General features: G+C 38.7%; 1 protein-coding gene across 18 annotated transcripts in view; it reads right to left on the reverse strand.

Moving 5' to 3' along the window:
• Positions 1-13,668, reverse strand: part of RAPGEF4 (Rap guanine nucleotide exchange factor 4) — a 328,733-nt gene that overhangs the window by 178,886 nt on the left and 136,179 nt on the right. For 5 of the 18 annotated variants that reach the window (XM_066280143.1, XM_066280133.1, XM_066280135.1 and 2 more), the window contains exon 2: positions 8,484-8,575. The exons of 11 other annotated variants lie outside the window; for them this stretch is intronic. In XM_066280143.1, coding sequence (XP_066136240.1) covers positions 8,484-8,497 — 14 coding nt within the window. In that variant the 5' untranslated portion in view covers positions 8,498-8,575. Of the gene's footprint in view, positions 1-8,483; positions 8,642-13,668 lie in introns of those variants that run through there. 2 more of the 18 variants (XM_066280148.1, XM_066280132.1) reach the window with 1 other exon arrangement.

Consider the following 13,668-nt stretch of genomic DNA (forward strand, 5'->3'; position numbering starts at 1 on the left):
TAGACCTGGGCTTATCATGTACTTGGCCATCTGCTACTTTGCCCCCTCTCCATTCTTCCAAGTCCATGGATAATCAGAGTTAACAAGTTTAAAATTTAATGATACAACATGAGCACCAATTTGACTCAAAACAACTAAAAGCAGGAAAATGACCTGATGCTCTTAGTAACAGGCACCACAGAATTATGGGATCTAGCATGTGTTTTTCTAACAGTTACAGTGATGATGATGACAATGATGATGGTGGTGATGATGATGATGATAACATTTGCCAGCACTTTACAATTTGTAAAGCATTTTCACATACTGCATTTTTTTAAATTTACTCAACCTTACAATATAGATAAAACGGATAGTCTTGTTTTCCTGATGAGAAAACTAAGGGTCAGTGATGGAGTGACTTGCACAATATTAAGTGACTCACATAGTTATAAATTGCAGGGCCAAGATATAAAACAGACCTTGAGATTCTAGATTCCATATGCTTCCCTCATATCACATGGCCTCCTCCAACCTCCTCTTTCGGCAACATCTCAAAGTATATTTTGAACTTCTTTCTGGCTGAAATTAAGCCTCCTTTTCTTTCAGATACATAAATTGTAGTCTTAGATATCTCTCTAAAGTTCCTGCACTCCATTAAACAGCAGAGTTAAACAGGTCCTGAGTAGGGCCCATTATCTATAATGAAGGCAAAACTGGGTCCATACTCAAGGCATCCATAGGGTTAGCTAGCCCAAGGGACACAGGACTGCAAAGAGGAATTCATTTCAAGTGGATACTCACAGAGGTTTAAAGAGATTAGGAAGTGAACATGAGGGAGAGAAAAAGTGTTAGCTAGTACAAATTCTAACCTCTTAGAATCTCATAGAATTTCTGCACACCAAGGCAGAAGGTTAGTCTAGAAATAAATTTAATATATTTATTTGAGAAATTTAATGTAAATTTGGGAGAAAAATACTAGACCTACTTAATTATTAATATCCCCTAGTAATAGCTATGAACACACCTTATTTGTATTTAATACTTTCCCATCTGTAGATACAAGAGCTTACTGGAAAAATCTATTAGGAAAAGGGATTTCTCCCTGGTGCTTTTCATTATCCATTATCCCATCTTTCTGTGAAACTCATCAGATAGCAGCTTCTTGACAGTTAATAAGCAGTTAAAATGTTCATAAAATGTTTAAAATATAAATTTAAATATAAAATATTTATAAAATATGTTAAATGGAGGTACTTCATTTTTCCAAGAATACCTATATGGTATTCTCTCACAATCCAAATTCAAGGAAGTACAGTAATTTAAAAATGGCCAACCAATATATGAAAAGATGCTCATCTTCACTAGCTATTTGAAAAATGCAAATCAAAACTACAATGAGATACCACGTCACACCTGTTAGATAGGCTATTATCAACAAGATGGGTTGAAAAGGCTGTGGAGAAATAGAAACCCTCATTCACTGCTGGTGGGAATGCAAATTAGTACAATCATTATGGAAGAAAATATAATAGTTCCTCAAAAAATTAAGAATAGAATTACCATATGACCCGGCAATCCCTCTACTGGGTATATACCGCCAAAACTCAAAAGCATTGGTACATAAAGACACATGCACCCCATGTTCATTGCAGCACTGTTCACAGTGGCCAAGACTGGGAAACAACCAAAGTTTGTTTGTTTCGATAGAGGATTGGATAAAGAAGAAGTAGTACATATATACTATGGAATACTACTCAGCAGTAAGAAATGATGACATAGTGCCATTCACAACAGCATGGATGGACCTGGATAACATTATACTGAGTAAAACGAGTAAATCAGAAAAAACTAAGAACTGTATGATTCCATACATAGGTGAGGCACAAAATTGAGACTCATGGACATAGATTAAAAAAGTGAAGTGGTTACCAGGGGGAGGGTGATGTGGGAGAGGGGGTAAGGTTTGGGGGAGGGGTGATGTGTAAAGAAGTACAAATATAGGTGATGGAAAATAATTTGACTCTGGATAATGGGTATACAACATAATCAACAGTTCAAATGCTATAGAAATGTTTACCTGAAACCTATGTACTGTTATTAATCAATGCCACCCTGTTAAAGTTAATCTCCTAAATAAAATTAAAAAATTAAAAAAACTGCAAATATATGTTGAAGTAATACTAATGCTAATAATAAAATTTTAGCACTTTATAATAACAAAGCACTTTCACTTATATTAAACTATATTATCTTGTTTAAATCCTACTGACAATTGAGAGTCAATCTTATTTTCCTCAGTAGAGAAGAAAAAATTAAGTAGCTGATTGAGGACTTGAGCTCACTAGTGCAGGTTGCTGCTTCTGTTTAGAGGAAGTGCTAAAAGTTCTAGCCCAGTCCAAGGGCAATATGCTGAATTTCAATTTAAATCGTGGAACAAAAAATAGAATGAGACTTCTTTGTGTACTGTAAGACTTCATCTGTCTTATATACATGGAATATGGATGTCAAATAGGAGATAATTCAATCAGTACGGAAACTGCAAAGATCATTCACATTATTCATTAGAGATCTCATTAAGAGCCTCATCATGTCACTTTTATTTATACACAATTAAAATCTGCGTGGTTGTCTGATTACCAAAAGGACAGCATACTAGGAAATAAAATGATAAAGGTAAGAGAAGGTACTAAAAGCAGGCTGTTGCAGTAAGAGTTGGCAGTTGACCATTTGGGAAAGTCAGGCAGAAGACATTGTAAAGCCAAGGAGCTGGGGGACGTGACACTGAACACACCTCTACGAGCTTGGCTTATGCATAGGACAATGATGACTGTTCATGATAATGTGCCAGAGCTAAAGATTAAGATGCTCATTATATTGTCTTAGGAAAGAGAATCTATTTTTAAAAGACGTATTTCAAAATTAGTTAAGTAAGAAATATGTGGTGTTTAAAGAAGGTATTCAGGAAATTTGAACAACTAAAATGACTCATGTCTTGAAGGTTCTAGAAAATAATTGCTAGTGATAAACAAGGAATGAATTTGTCTCTATTGCAAAGCCTGCTGTTAAAGCTTTGTATTAATTATCTCACTGAATCCTCACAACCAATCTATAAGGCAGATAATTTTGGGATCTCAATTTTATAGACAAGGAAATTGAGACACAAGATTAAGGAACTTGCCCAAGTCACCAGCTAGTAGGCGAAGATGTCACGATTTGAACATAGGCTGTTCACTCCAAAGCCAAAACTCTGAACCAGTTGGCCATATGGCTAAGACTTAACTGTACCAGTGTTTAACTGCTGTGCTTCTGGGTCTTTCCCTTATATTGAAGCACAGATTTCAAAAGTTCCTTTATAAATTATGTTGTTTGGGATTTTGACTTTATATCATTCATTCAACAGTCATTTCCTGAGCATCAGCGGTGTGTCAGGCACTGTACTGGTGCTGGGGATTCAGAGATGAACAAGACACGACTCCTGCTTTGAAGCAGATAATATTCTAAAGAAGGAAGATGACATATGAACAATCAACTACTATACAATCCCTGGTGTCAAGGACGATGCAGTGTCAGGCTCAGTGGTTAGGACCCAGAGAAGCACTATAGAGTATGAGCCCTAATAAAATTAATAATAGCCCTGACCCCTGAGCCTCCGTAAGCTTCCTTGACCTCTAAATCTACCAAAGCTCTGGAGGCAGCAGGGAGGGATGTGCTAGCAGGACCTGAGTAATAATTTATTTACCTATCTTTAACATGAACTCTCTGATACCAGCCATCCAGGGGCTATGATAGTCCTCTGTTCTCTTCAACCTATTGGTAAGTGGCTGCCTTGGCCAGTCATGTATAAAACCTGCTTTATCTGCTGGCTCTGCAGGTATGTTTACCAAAAAGTATATGGAAAAAAAAGTCTCTCCTGCTCCATTATATATATAAATAGACCAACCACCACCAAAATAAAAGAGGCAAAACTTCCATTACACCCACCTTTGGTTTCCTGAGCAGTCTCTTTGGGAAGCAGTTCAGTATGCTTTTCCCAGAAAACTTAGTTGGAACTTTCCTATTTTTATATATGTTTAGTTCACTATGCAAATAAAACATTCTCATAAAAATCAAAACATCAGAAGTATTCAGAGGAAAAATTAATAGTTCCAGTTCACCTCCTCACACCAGCGACTCTCCCCTCTCTGCTGTTAATAGTGTGTGTGTGTGTGTGTAATTTCAGGACTTTGTGCATTTACTACCATCTAAGTATCTATATGGATGTATGGCTTTATTTTTAAATGGTTTATTTTTAAAAACTAAGTGAAATTATATCCATATATATTGCCTTGCAGCTCCTTATTTTTGAATTAACAATATGGCTTAGTGATTATTCCATATCATTACACAAGGATCTCCCTTAGCTTCTCAAACAGCTCCATAGTATTTCAAGATACAGATTAATTATAATTTATTTAACCAGTCTTCTAGTGATGGACATTTAGGGTTTTCCCAATGATTTTCCATTTCAAACAATACTGAAAACTCTGACACATATATCTTTGTGAACACATGTAAGTATTTTGGAAAATAAATATCTAGACCTGGAAATGGTTATCCCAAATGTTGTGTGTATTTTATTTAAATTTTTATAGATACTGCCAAGTCAGCTGCAAAATGATTCATATTTGCATCCCCACCAACAGTGTATGAGAATATGTGTTTCTCCACAGCCTCCTCAACACGTGATATTTATCAATTATTTCCATTTTTGCCAATTTGATGGGTAAAGACAGCATTTTAATTTTTATTTTCATTCATGGTTTTCTGGCCACTAGTGATATTTACATATTTATTGGCCCTTTTATAGTTCTTCTTTTGTGAGTTACCTGTACACAGAGCCTGCCAATTTTTCTAGCTAGTGGCCCTTGCTTGTTTATTGGTAAGATATTTGACTTCTTTATTTTAGAGGGGAATGTAATAAGTAAGGCCTCTCAGCCAGGTAATGCAAGCTTGGATGTCAACCAAGGGATAATCACACTGTAATCTGGAAAGTCGCCATGTTTCCTGGCTGTAGTTTTGGTCCTTCCTGAAAATGAACAGACCAGAAATAGGATTCCCACTGTAACTGCACACAGAATTCTTTTGGATACAGCCTGGTGTGAGGTAAGAGGAAAAGTGGAAATGTGAATGAGTCCCTCAGCAACCACTCGGCACCACTTTGTGGGTGAGTGGGACAAAGAGAAAAGAAAATGACTGGGGGAGAAAACCTTGCCAATAGACAAGGAGGGCGGGTGGAAGGACCTGGCCAAGAAAGATGGAGGAGAAGCGGCCGCAGCATGGCTTCCCTGGTTCTGGCTCTGCTACGCCTCTGAACCTTAGGCTTTGTTTTCCACACAAGGTGGGTGTAGAATTAATTCACTGAAGTGCAAATTTCTAATGCAAAGAGCTCCGACTTCAGTAATTTGTTCTAACAAATTCAAAGCCTGACTCCTCCACAGCAAATTAGGAATGCGGCTGAGTCACAGAAGGGTCACAGACAAAGTTTCTTCGAGACTATTTGCCTCTATTTTTAGGAATCATCTTAGAGAGAGAAAAAAATAATGAGGATCTATTCATATTGTGGACTCTTAGCACGTATGGAATGACACAGCACCATCTTTTTCAACAGTTAGGAGATTCACTGCTCTCTCCAGACAGAACGTCCCTCGTATCTAATGCTCTCCAGGGGCTAGAGGGCGGTAGTGAAGAAAGAACATCAGACCAGCGCCCGGCTGGGTGCTTCTCAGGGCGCAGGCAGTGAGGGCAGAAGGGAGAGGTCTTTCGTGTAAGAGGTCAGACCAGGACGTGTGAGGTGAGAAAAGAGGCTGGAGGAGCAGGCTCAGCTGGAGCAGGGAGCAGCTCATTATGTGGGGATGGACTGAACTTTAAACTCCTTTTAAAAAATCTCAATGAGAAAAATGAGAAAATCTTTATTTAAATCATTGCATTCGTCTATATCTTTAGCTTGTGCTAAATGATTATATGTTACTGTTAGATTAGGAAAGAGAGGATAGTATCTGAAGGGCCAGGGAGAAAAACACTTGGAGCTGTTCTGATATTTTCTACAAAATACAGCCTCAAGACTATGCCCAGGTTGCAAAATGAATGTGAGAGCTGAGGTGTCTCGGCTTCCAGAATATTCTTTAATAAATTCTCTTACAATTTCATTGTAATCTGAATGCACATGTATGCATGCATGTACATAGTAGCATCCCTCTGAATCAAGGTTTCAGTAAGAAACATGAGAATATTTCAAGACAAAATGAAAATAGGATGAATCTTGGAAAAGGGGTCTTAGGACTCTCCCTAGGCCTAGTCTGAACTGTCAACCATCCTTCTTTTGTCTGGCTATATTGAGTATACACAGTGTTAACTGTGAAAAAATTATTGGACTTGGTATTCAATGATTTACACTCTGTCCTCTAAAGCAGCATCGTCAATTAAAGAGCCCAATACCCCTCGCCTGAGCCGGTGGTGTATTCTGACAATCAATTGCATTTGACTAATGCACGCCAGTAATGGGCATTCAGTAAATGTGTTCCAGTCAGTCTGAACCGTTCAGACAGGAGCCTGAGGGAGGTGGGGTTGGCAACACCATAGCTGCTTGTGAAGCTGAAAGGCGAAGCAAGTATTTGCTCAGCTTTTCATCCTCTCAGGTGAGATTTCAAAACTATGACGTGTAACTCATGGTGAAGGGAGGGCATGTTTGGTGAAACAACAGCTTTTACGAGTTTGTGCAGGACAGTATGATTGCAACAAGGCTTCCATGAGGATTTAACAGTGTGTGCAACCAGAGTTTGGCAATCAGCAGGCTACCCAGTTAACTTGAAAAATTCCTTACTCTAAAACTTATAAATGACAAAAACAGCCATAACAATGCTGCTAGACTATTCACCAGAAGTCAGATATTTTTTAAAAGAATAATAATATTGCACCTATTTGCCTCTGAAGAGTTTTGTTAACAGATGCTAAAAATACCAGTGAAAACCACTAACAAATAAGAAATGCATTTAATGGAAACAATAAGATTGAAACAACAGGGCTATCTATACCTTAAAGAGAAATAGTTGAATCCAATTAAGAATAAAGCAAATATGAAAACTGAGATACAATTTAGAAACTAAATATAGGTACTTGACTTGGCCAGTTTTCTCAGAAATTGGATATTTATTTAAGAAAGGGAAGTTCTATTGTCTTTTACTGCCATATCAAAGGCAGGTGGTATATCATGAGAAGAAGGCTGGACCCAGCATAAGAAGACTTGAACCTGGGCTCTGCTACTTACCTGCTGTGTGGCTCAAAGCAAATTGATTCACTTTTCTGAGCCTCAGTTTCTTTATTTGTAAAATCATAAACAAGACAATAACCAATTGTCATCCAGACGATTGAGAGGATTAAACAGCCAGGTAAGAGCAAAGTGGAAAGTGTCTAGAAAATAGTAACTTCTCAAAAATGTTTTTGAAATTTGAAGGATTTACCCTATTTTAATATATATTTATATTTGCATTGAATGTTCCTTTGCGTATTTCAATAACATTGTCATCTCAATATTGTTGCAACTTTCTTTCTGAATTGCCTTTAGTGCCCCAAACTATTAATTCCTTCTTTCTGTCAAAATGTATAATATCGCTTCTAGTGAGGTCTAGAAAATGGGATCCTTTTTTTCCATTTTACAATAGAAAGCACGGGCACAGAGGGGTTAAGTGATTTTCTCAAGGATATAAAATGGGTCAGAAGCTGAGATAAATCGCTGAGACTTTGTGCCTTTCCTACATTCCTGGACTCTAGGAGGCACTTCTCTGCATTCTTGAAGAGACATTTCCTATGATTGCCACATTTTACTTGAGTCAGCACTCCCATCAGCAGACAGCATGCCAAAACCCATCAAAACACTCCATTGAGACCCTCTCAAAAATCAGGGAACATGGAAGGCAAGTGAATTCCCAGAGTTGTCCTTTTGAGCAACACTCTGAACCCACTCTGAAGTTACTTGAATAAGGAAGTCCTGATGTTCATGCCTCTCCTTCCTGCCTGATTAGCGGGGTTTCAGATGCGACCCAGTCTGGTTGGATAATGATGGAGCTCTATAAGGAGCAGAAACTGCCGCCTCCCTTTCCCCCTAGAAATTACCTGTGACTGTCTGTGAATTAAAATCAGTGGGCCACGAGAAAAGCCACATTTAAAAAGGTTACCCGAATCTTAAGGTAGGTAAATGGGGTTTAGTTTTCTTAATTCTAACAGAAATAAATACACAAGTTTCATATGAAATTTTAAAATTGAGTTAGAGGTGCTATGCCTCTTTTCAAAACATTTCAAAAGTTTTGATCAAAACCTATTCTTAAGATACTGATTCTACTAGTCTATACTCAGTTAGATGGTTTTACATAGGATCTTTTATAAACTTAAATCTCAACTTAGAGGTAGAATAAAATAAAAAAGTCATTTTAGGAATAAGAAGCAGGCATAAAGAGAAATAACCTCACCTGGCTATATCCATGCGTATAGCAGCAGATTGCTGGTGACATTCATGGTCATTCTAAGATATTCCACGGCAACTGAAATCAGCCACTACCACCTAGAATTAATTATATGGGTTTCAGAACTTTGTTACTGAAGCCATAGCCCCATCTTGGGGCTCCTCTGCAAGGTTGTGGCCTTTGAAAAACAGGAATAGGAAAACAAATCCTGACATAAACCGATACAGGCTACAGCTGCTTAAGAGGGATAAGAAGCTTAAAGGTTGAGCTGGCATTTTTCCCTCTCCCATGAAGCATAAAAGTCTCTACAAGTTTAATTAGACTCTCATTCCAAAAAATGACATGATGGACAACTTCTCGCATCTGGGAATTGGCCTGGTAATATAAATATATACATAATATAATATATATATATTATATGTATGTGTATGTATCAATATGTATATGTCATATACATATATGTAATACAGTATAGCATACAGGGTGATGATGTAAAGCCATAGAAAGGGCTTGGAAAGCAGTGCAGTACGATACTCTAAATCCCTCAAATGGGTAAGCTGCAGGCAAAAGCAGCAGTAACTGTCCAGGGGTGACAATAGCGGAGGGCAGCGAGGTCATGAGGGAGGGCAGTGAGGTCGTGAGGGAGGGAAGTGAGACTGAGGATGAGGAGGTAGTTCACACAATGCAGCATCCAGGGCAATACAGTTGCCAGCTCTCCACTCCTTGGGTGTCCCCACCTTCTCAGTCCCAGGATTTCCACTGCATTGTCTCCACAGAGAGGCGCAGTAACAGTGTCTACAGCTCACATAAAGGACATTTCACATGTACGCTTCATATTTTACCCTGTCTAAGTGCAGACTTCTGGACTTCAGTTGAGCTATCAGATACAATCCTCACCTTCCAGATGTCTACGTCAGGCTGAGCAGGTGAACAAATGAACTCCCATTCAATAAACACAATACAATTACACTAGGCTGACTATATGAAATTGCCATTTTATAGGTCAAAAGTGGTTGGATATCAGCAATTTTGCATGGTTCAACTTAATAATAATAATAATAATGATAACACCAAAATGAAGTGAGAAGACAAATAAACATTGGGCTGAAAACTGAGTCAGCTTGTTTTGAACACACTCCCGACAGCCGCACTCCATACAGAGCGGCATGAGTGAAGCTGTCTAAACATCAGAGACCAATTTTCTATGATTTTCAATATACAAAATCTAGAATTAACTCTGTTCAAAATGTTGGACTTCCTTTGCCTTCCACTATTTTCCTAAACTAATACAGGTATAAATTATTTCCCACAGGAAAAAAACTTTTAACAAAAAGATCTGTAATAGTTTCCATTTTTTTTTTTTTGTATTTTTCTGAAGTTGGAAATGGGGAGGCAGTCAGACTCCTGCATGCGCCCGACAGGGATCCACCTGGCATGCCCACCAGGGGGCGATGCTCTGCCCATCTAGGGCATCACTCTGTTGCAACCAGAGCCATTCTAGCACCTGAGGCAGAGGCCACAGAGCCATCCTCAGCGCCTGGGCCAACTTTGCTCCAATGGAGCCTTGGCTGCAGGAGGGGAAGAGAGAGACGGAGAGGAAGGAGAGGGGGAGGGGTGGAGAAGCAGATGGGCGCTTCTCCTGTGTGCCCTCGCCGGGAATCGAACCTGGGACTCCTGCATGCCAGGCCGATGCTCTACCACTGAGCCAACCGGCTAGGGCAATAGTTTCAATTGAGAGGTTCAAAGCAGTACATATAGGGGTGGGGAAAGTAGGTTTACATTTGTTTTACAAATGAATAATACAATAATTAATAAATAATAATATGAGAAGAAACTATATTTTGTGTACTCCCAACTATAAGTCTACTTTTCTTCACCTCTGTATTAGGTTTATTTATTTTTTTAATGGGTCACTATTTATCAAGAACACAATACATGAGTTTATCAAGACTTCAGGTTTGGTTTAAGTGTTTTTCTGTGATAAACTTTCTATTTGAATAAGACTTAATTGTTTATGAAGAACTTTCCCCTCTTATCTTATTTAGACCTCTAATAACCCCACAAGGTAAGGATTAGTATTCACACTTTACGGAAAAGGAAATGAATCATTCTAGAGATTCACTCGGAGGGAGAAAAGCCAGTTTTGTTTTTTAACTTAAGCTTTGGATTCTAATTAAGATTCTGGTCGACTTCGGATTCTGGGCCACAGCACTTGCTAAACACCTACAAGGTGCCAGGCCCTGGTTTGGGTGTTTGTCCTTGAGTTATTTTTCATCTTTTGGGAAATCTTTTAGCAGGAAGTCAAGCCTTTCTAAAGTATGCTTAGGAGTCATGATATTATTTTAGGTCAAAACTAGACACCTCTGCTTTTAGAAAAAAATATCTGAGGAGCTGTTCCTCTTCATGCAGGTTACTCTACTTAAGCTCTTCCAAGTGTTGCACATGTTAAACAATGAGTAACAAGGATAAGATCTAGATTGTGTCACTTAACTGTCCTATGTAGCCCCACATTGAAGTAGTATTTGGGGGATTTTATAAACAAAGGGCCTCAAAACCTCCTCTTTCCTCTATAGTAGTACATGATTCAAAAAAAAAGAAAAATTTCCTTTTGTACAAAAGCTACAGACAATATAGAGCTCTTGTGTTAATAAAACTGCCTTTTGAAGAGGCTTTCTTAGCCCTGGCCAGTGGTAGAGTGTCAACCCAGCATATGGAAGTCCTGGGTCGATTCCTGGTAAGGACACACAGGAGAAGCAGCCATCTGTTTCTCTATCCTTCCCCATCTCCCTTCTTGCTTTCTGTCTCTCTCTTCCCCTCCTGCAGCCATGGCTCGGTTGGACCAAGTTGGCGCCTGGTACTGAGGATGGCTCCATGGCCTTGCCTCAGGTGCTGAAATAGCTCAGTTACTGAGCAATGGAGCAATAGCCCCAGATGGGCAGAGCATTGCCCAGTAGGGGGCTTGCCAGGTGGATCCCATTCAGAGCACATGTGGGTCTGTCTCTCTGTCTCCCTGCTTTTCACTTAACAAAAATTAAAAAGAAAAAAAAAAAAGAAGAGGCTTTCTTGGGTATACATTTCACCATCATCAGGAATCTATCTTGCTTGCTGCTCTAAAGATTGAGCCTCGAATAATGCCTGAGAAACAACAGGACTCAATAAATGAATGAAAACAAGCAAATGAATAAAACTTAAAGGGACACACGGTAACTGAAGCCAATTGCTCCAAGAAAGAGGATCATTTCAAAGAACAGAGATGCTATAACCCTGCCTCCCAACTGAAAGAAACTAGTTGGCTAATACTATGAGCTGGGGAAGACTGTGTTTGTTAGGCTTCAAAAATGGCAAAATAAATTGAAGGTCTTAGTTTTATGCTATAAACTGTGGTTGATTAGGGGCAAAATAGTGTAGCCTCTGTCTTATTTCACTCTTAGGACCAGCTCTCAGCTGTTGAATGGATTTGGCAATAAGGTTCTCCAGCCATCTACCCTCCAATTTCTGAACAACCATCAGAAACTCCTGTGGAGGATCACAGTTAGTTCTAAAGGCAAAATGAGATACGAGAATGATGACAGCATTGTTCAGGTCTCCAGAAGAACTGCCATCCTTACCAACAGCCTACAGTGGGCTAAACACTACAGGACTCATTTTGCAACCTTGCAAAATCTTGCTGGAAACAGTTAAGTGGTAGAGACAAGCTGCCTATCTTGGTAGCTCCACATGTCACTCCACTGCAGAGAACTGAGGCTGCTGATGGATCTGGCTTGACACTAGACTCTTGGGAAGACCACGTCGATAGATCTTTTCCTTCTGTACAGATCCAAACGTGACTTCATAGAAACTTATCATTGTTCTACCACTGAGTTTTAGAAATTAGGGTGTTGTGGGTTTTTTTTAAAGAATTCAAAGCACTTCTTAGGTTCTCCTTTTAGAAGAGGAAAAACTGCAGAACCTGACTTAGTCTAGAAGTAGGATCTATAACTCAGGCCTCTATGTTAACCAGGAGGGTCAGCTTCAGACAACTAGCTGCCTCCCTTGTCTGGATCTCTGTGCAAGAGACACTTAGAAAGAAGGCACAAGCAAAAATAACAGGAGAGAATTTTACACGAGGCTCTTCCCCCACTCGAGAGGTTCCTTTCCCTCTGCACATCCCTCTACTTTTTCTCTTATTAAACCTTGGAATAAAAATGGAGCGATGGTCTGCGCCATGGAAGAACATGCTATTAAGAAGTCAACTCTAATTCCACCAAGTGCAATATACAATTCATATTTTCTGGAAGCCCTGGAACGTCCAAACAAATTTCAAGTTTTCTGTGGATTGCAAATGAACCTTGAAGCAAAGGTCTTTCTTTTAGTGAAGCACAATCATTAAGGAGATGAATTGTGTGAATAATATTGACCAAAAAACATTTAATTTATGCTTTTATTATTCCAGAGATTGATTGCTGGGCTGCCTTTTTGTTAGGTGGTCCAATAATCTCTTCAAAATTCAATTGCATGCCTGGATGATAAGAGCTCAACAACTGAAGCACGTCACACCTCTAATTTCTCTATCATTGATTAATAGTTAAAATTTGTATTAACTTAGGGATGATGCAATTTGAATATATAAAACATATTCCACTTTCTTTTTCTCTTGAAAGTTCAAATATATTCTATGTGTTCCAACAGAAATGTTTTCAAGGATGTTAGGTAAGCAATGCAAACATTTACTTTTCTGACCTAAATCACTAGACTTCTTCTATGTCACCTGAGACCTCTCCAAACTGTAGTTAGGGTTCAAAAGTTCAACACAATTTCTGAAATGTTACCCCTTTCATCTTTACTGATTGGCTTGGCTGGATATTAGTTTGTGCCAATTTAATCAGGATGAAGCCAGACAAGGCCAATAGATTTAGTTCTCTCCTTCATCACACTTTATTATAAATAAAGACTCAACAAATAGCTATACCCTCAGTCATAAATCCATTTTACTCATGAAGTGCTGAAAAATTAGAAATGTCCTATCATTTCTAGTTTTAAAGTGATATAGGTACATTTCTGATGAGGAGGAATCTGTTTTGATAAGCAAAGAGGACCTTTATGTTTACATTCAAGAGTCTTTCTCTAAGATAATTCCTTAGGCCAGTGCTTTTCAACCGCAGGTCTATGGGCCAGTGCTGGTCCGCAAGAAGTTTCAAGCATGTCCGTGAAA

Source organism: Saccopteryx bilineata, chromosome 5 (assembly GCF_036850765.1).
Source record: "Saccopteryx bilineata isolate mSacBil1 chromosome 5, mSacBil1_pri_phased_curated, whole genome shotgun sequence".
Classification (NCBI taxonomy): Eukaryota; Metazoa; Chordata; class Mammalia; order Chiroptera; family Emballonuridae; genus Saccopteryx; species Saccopteryx bilineata.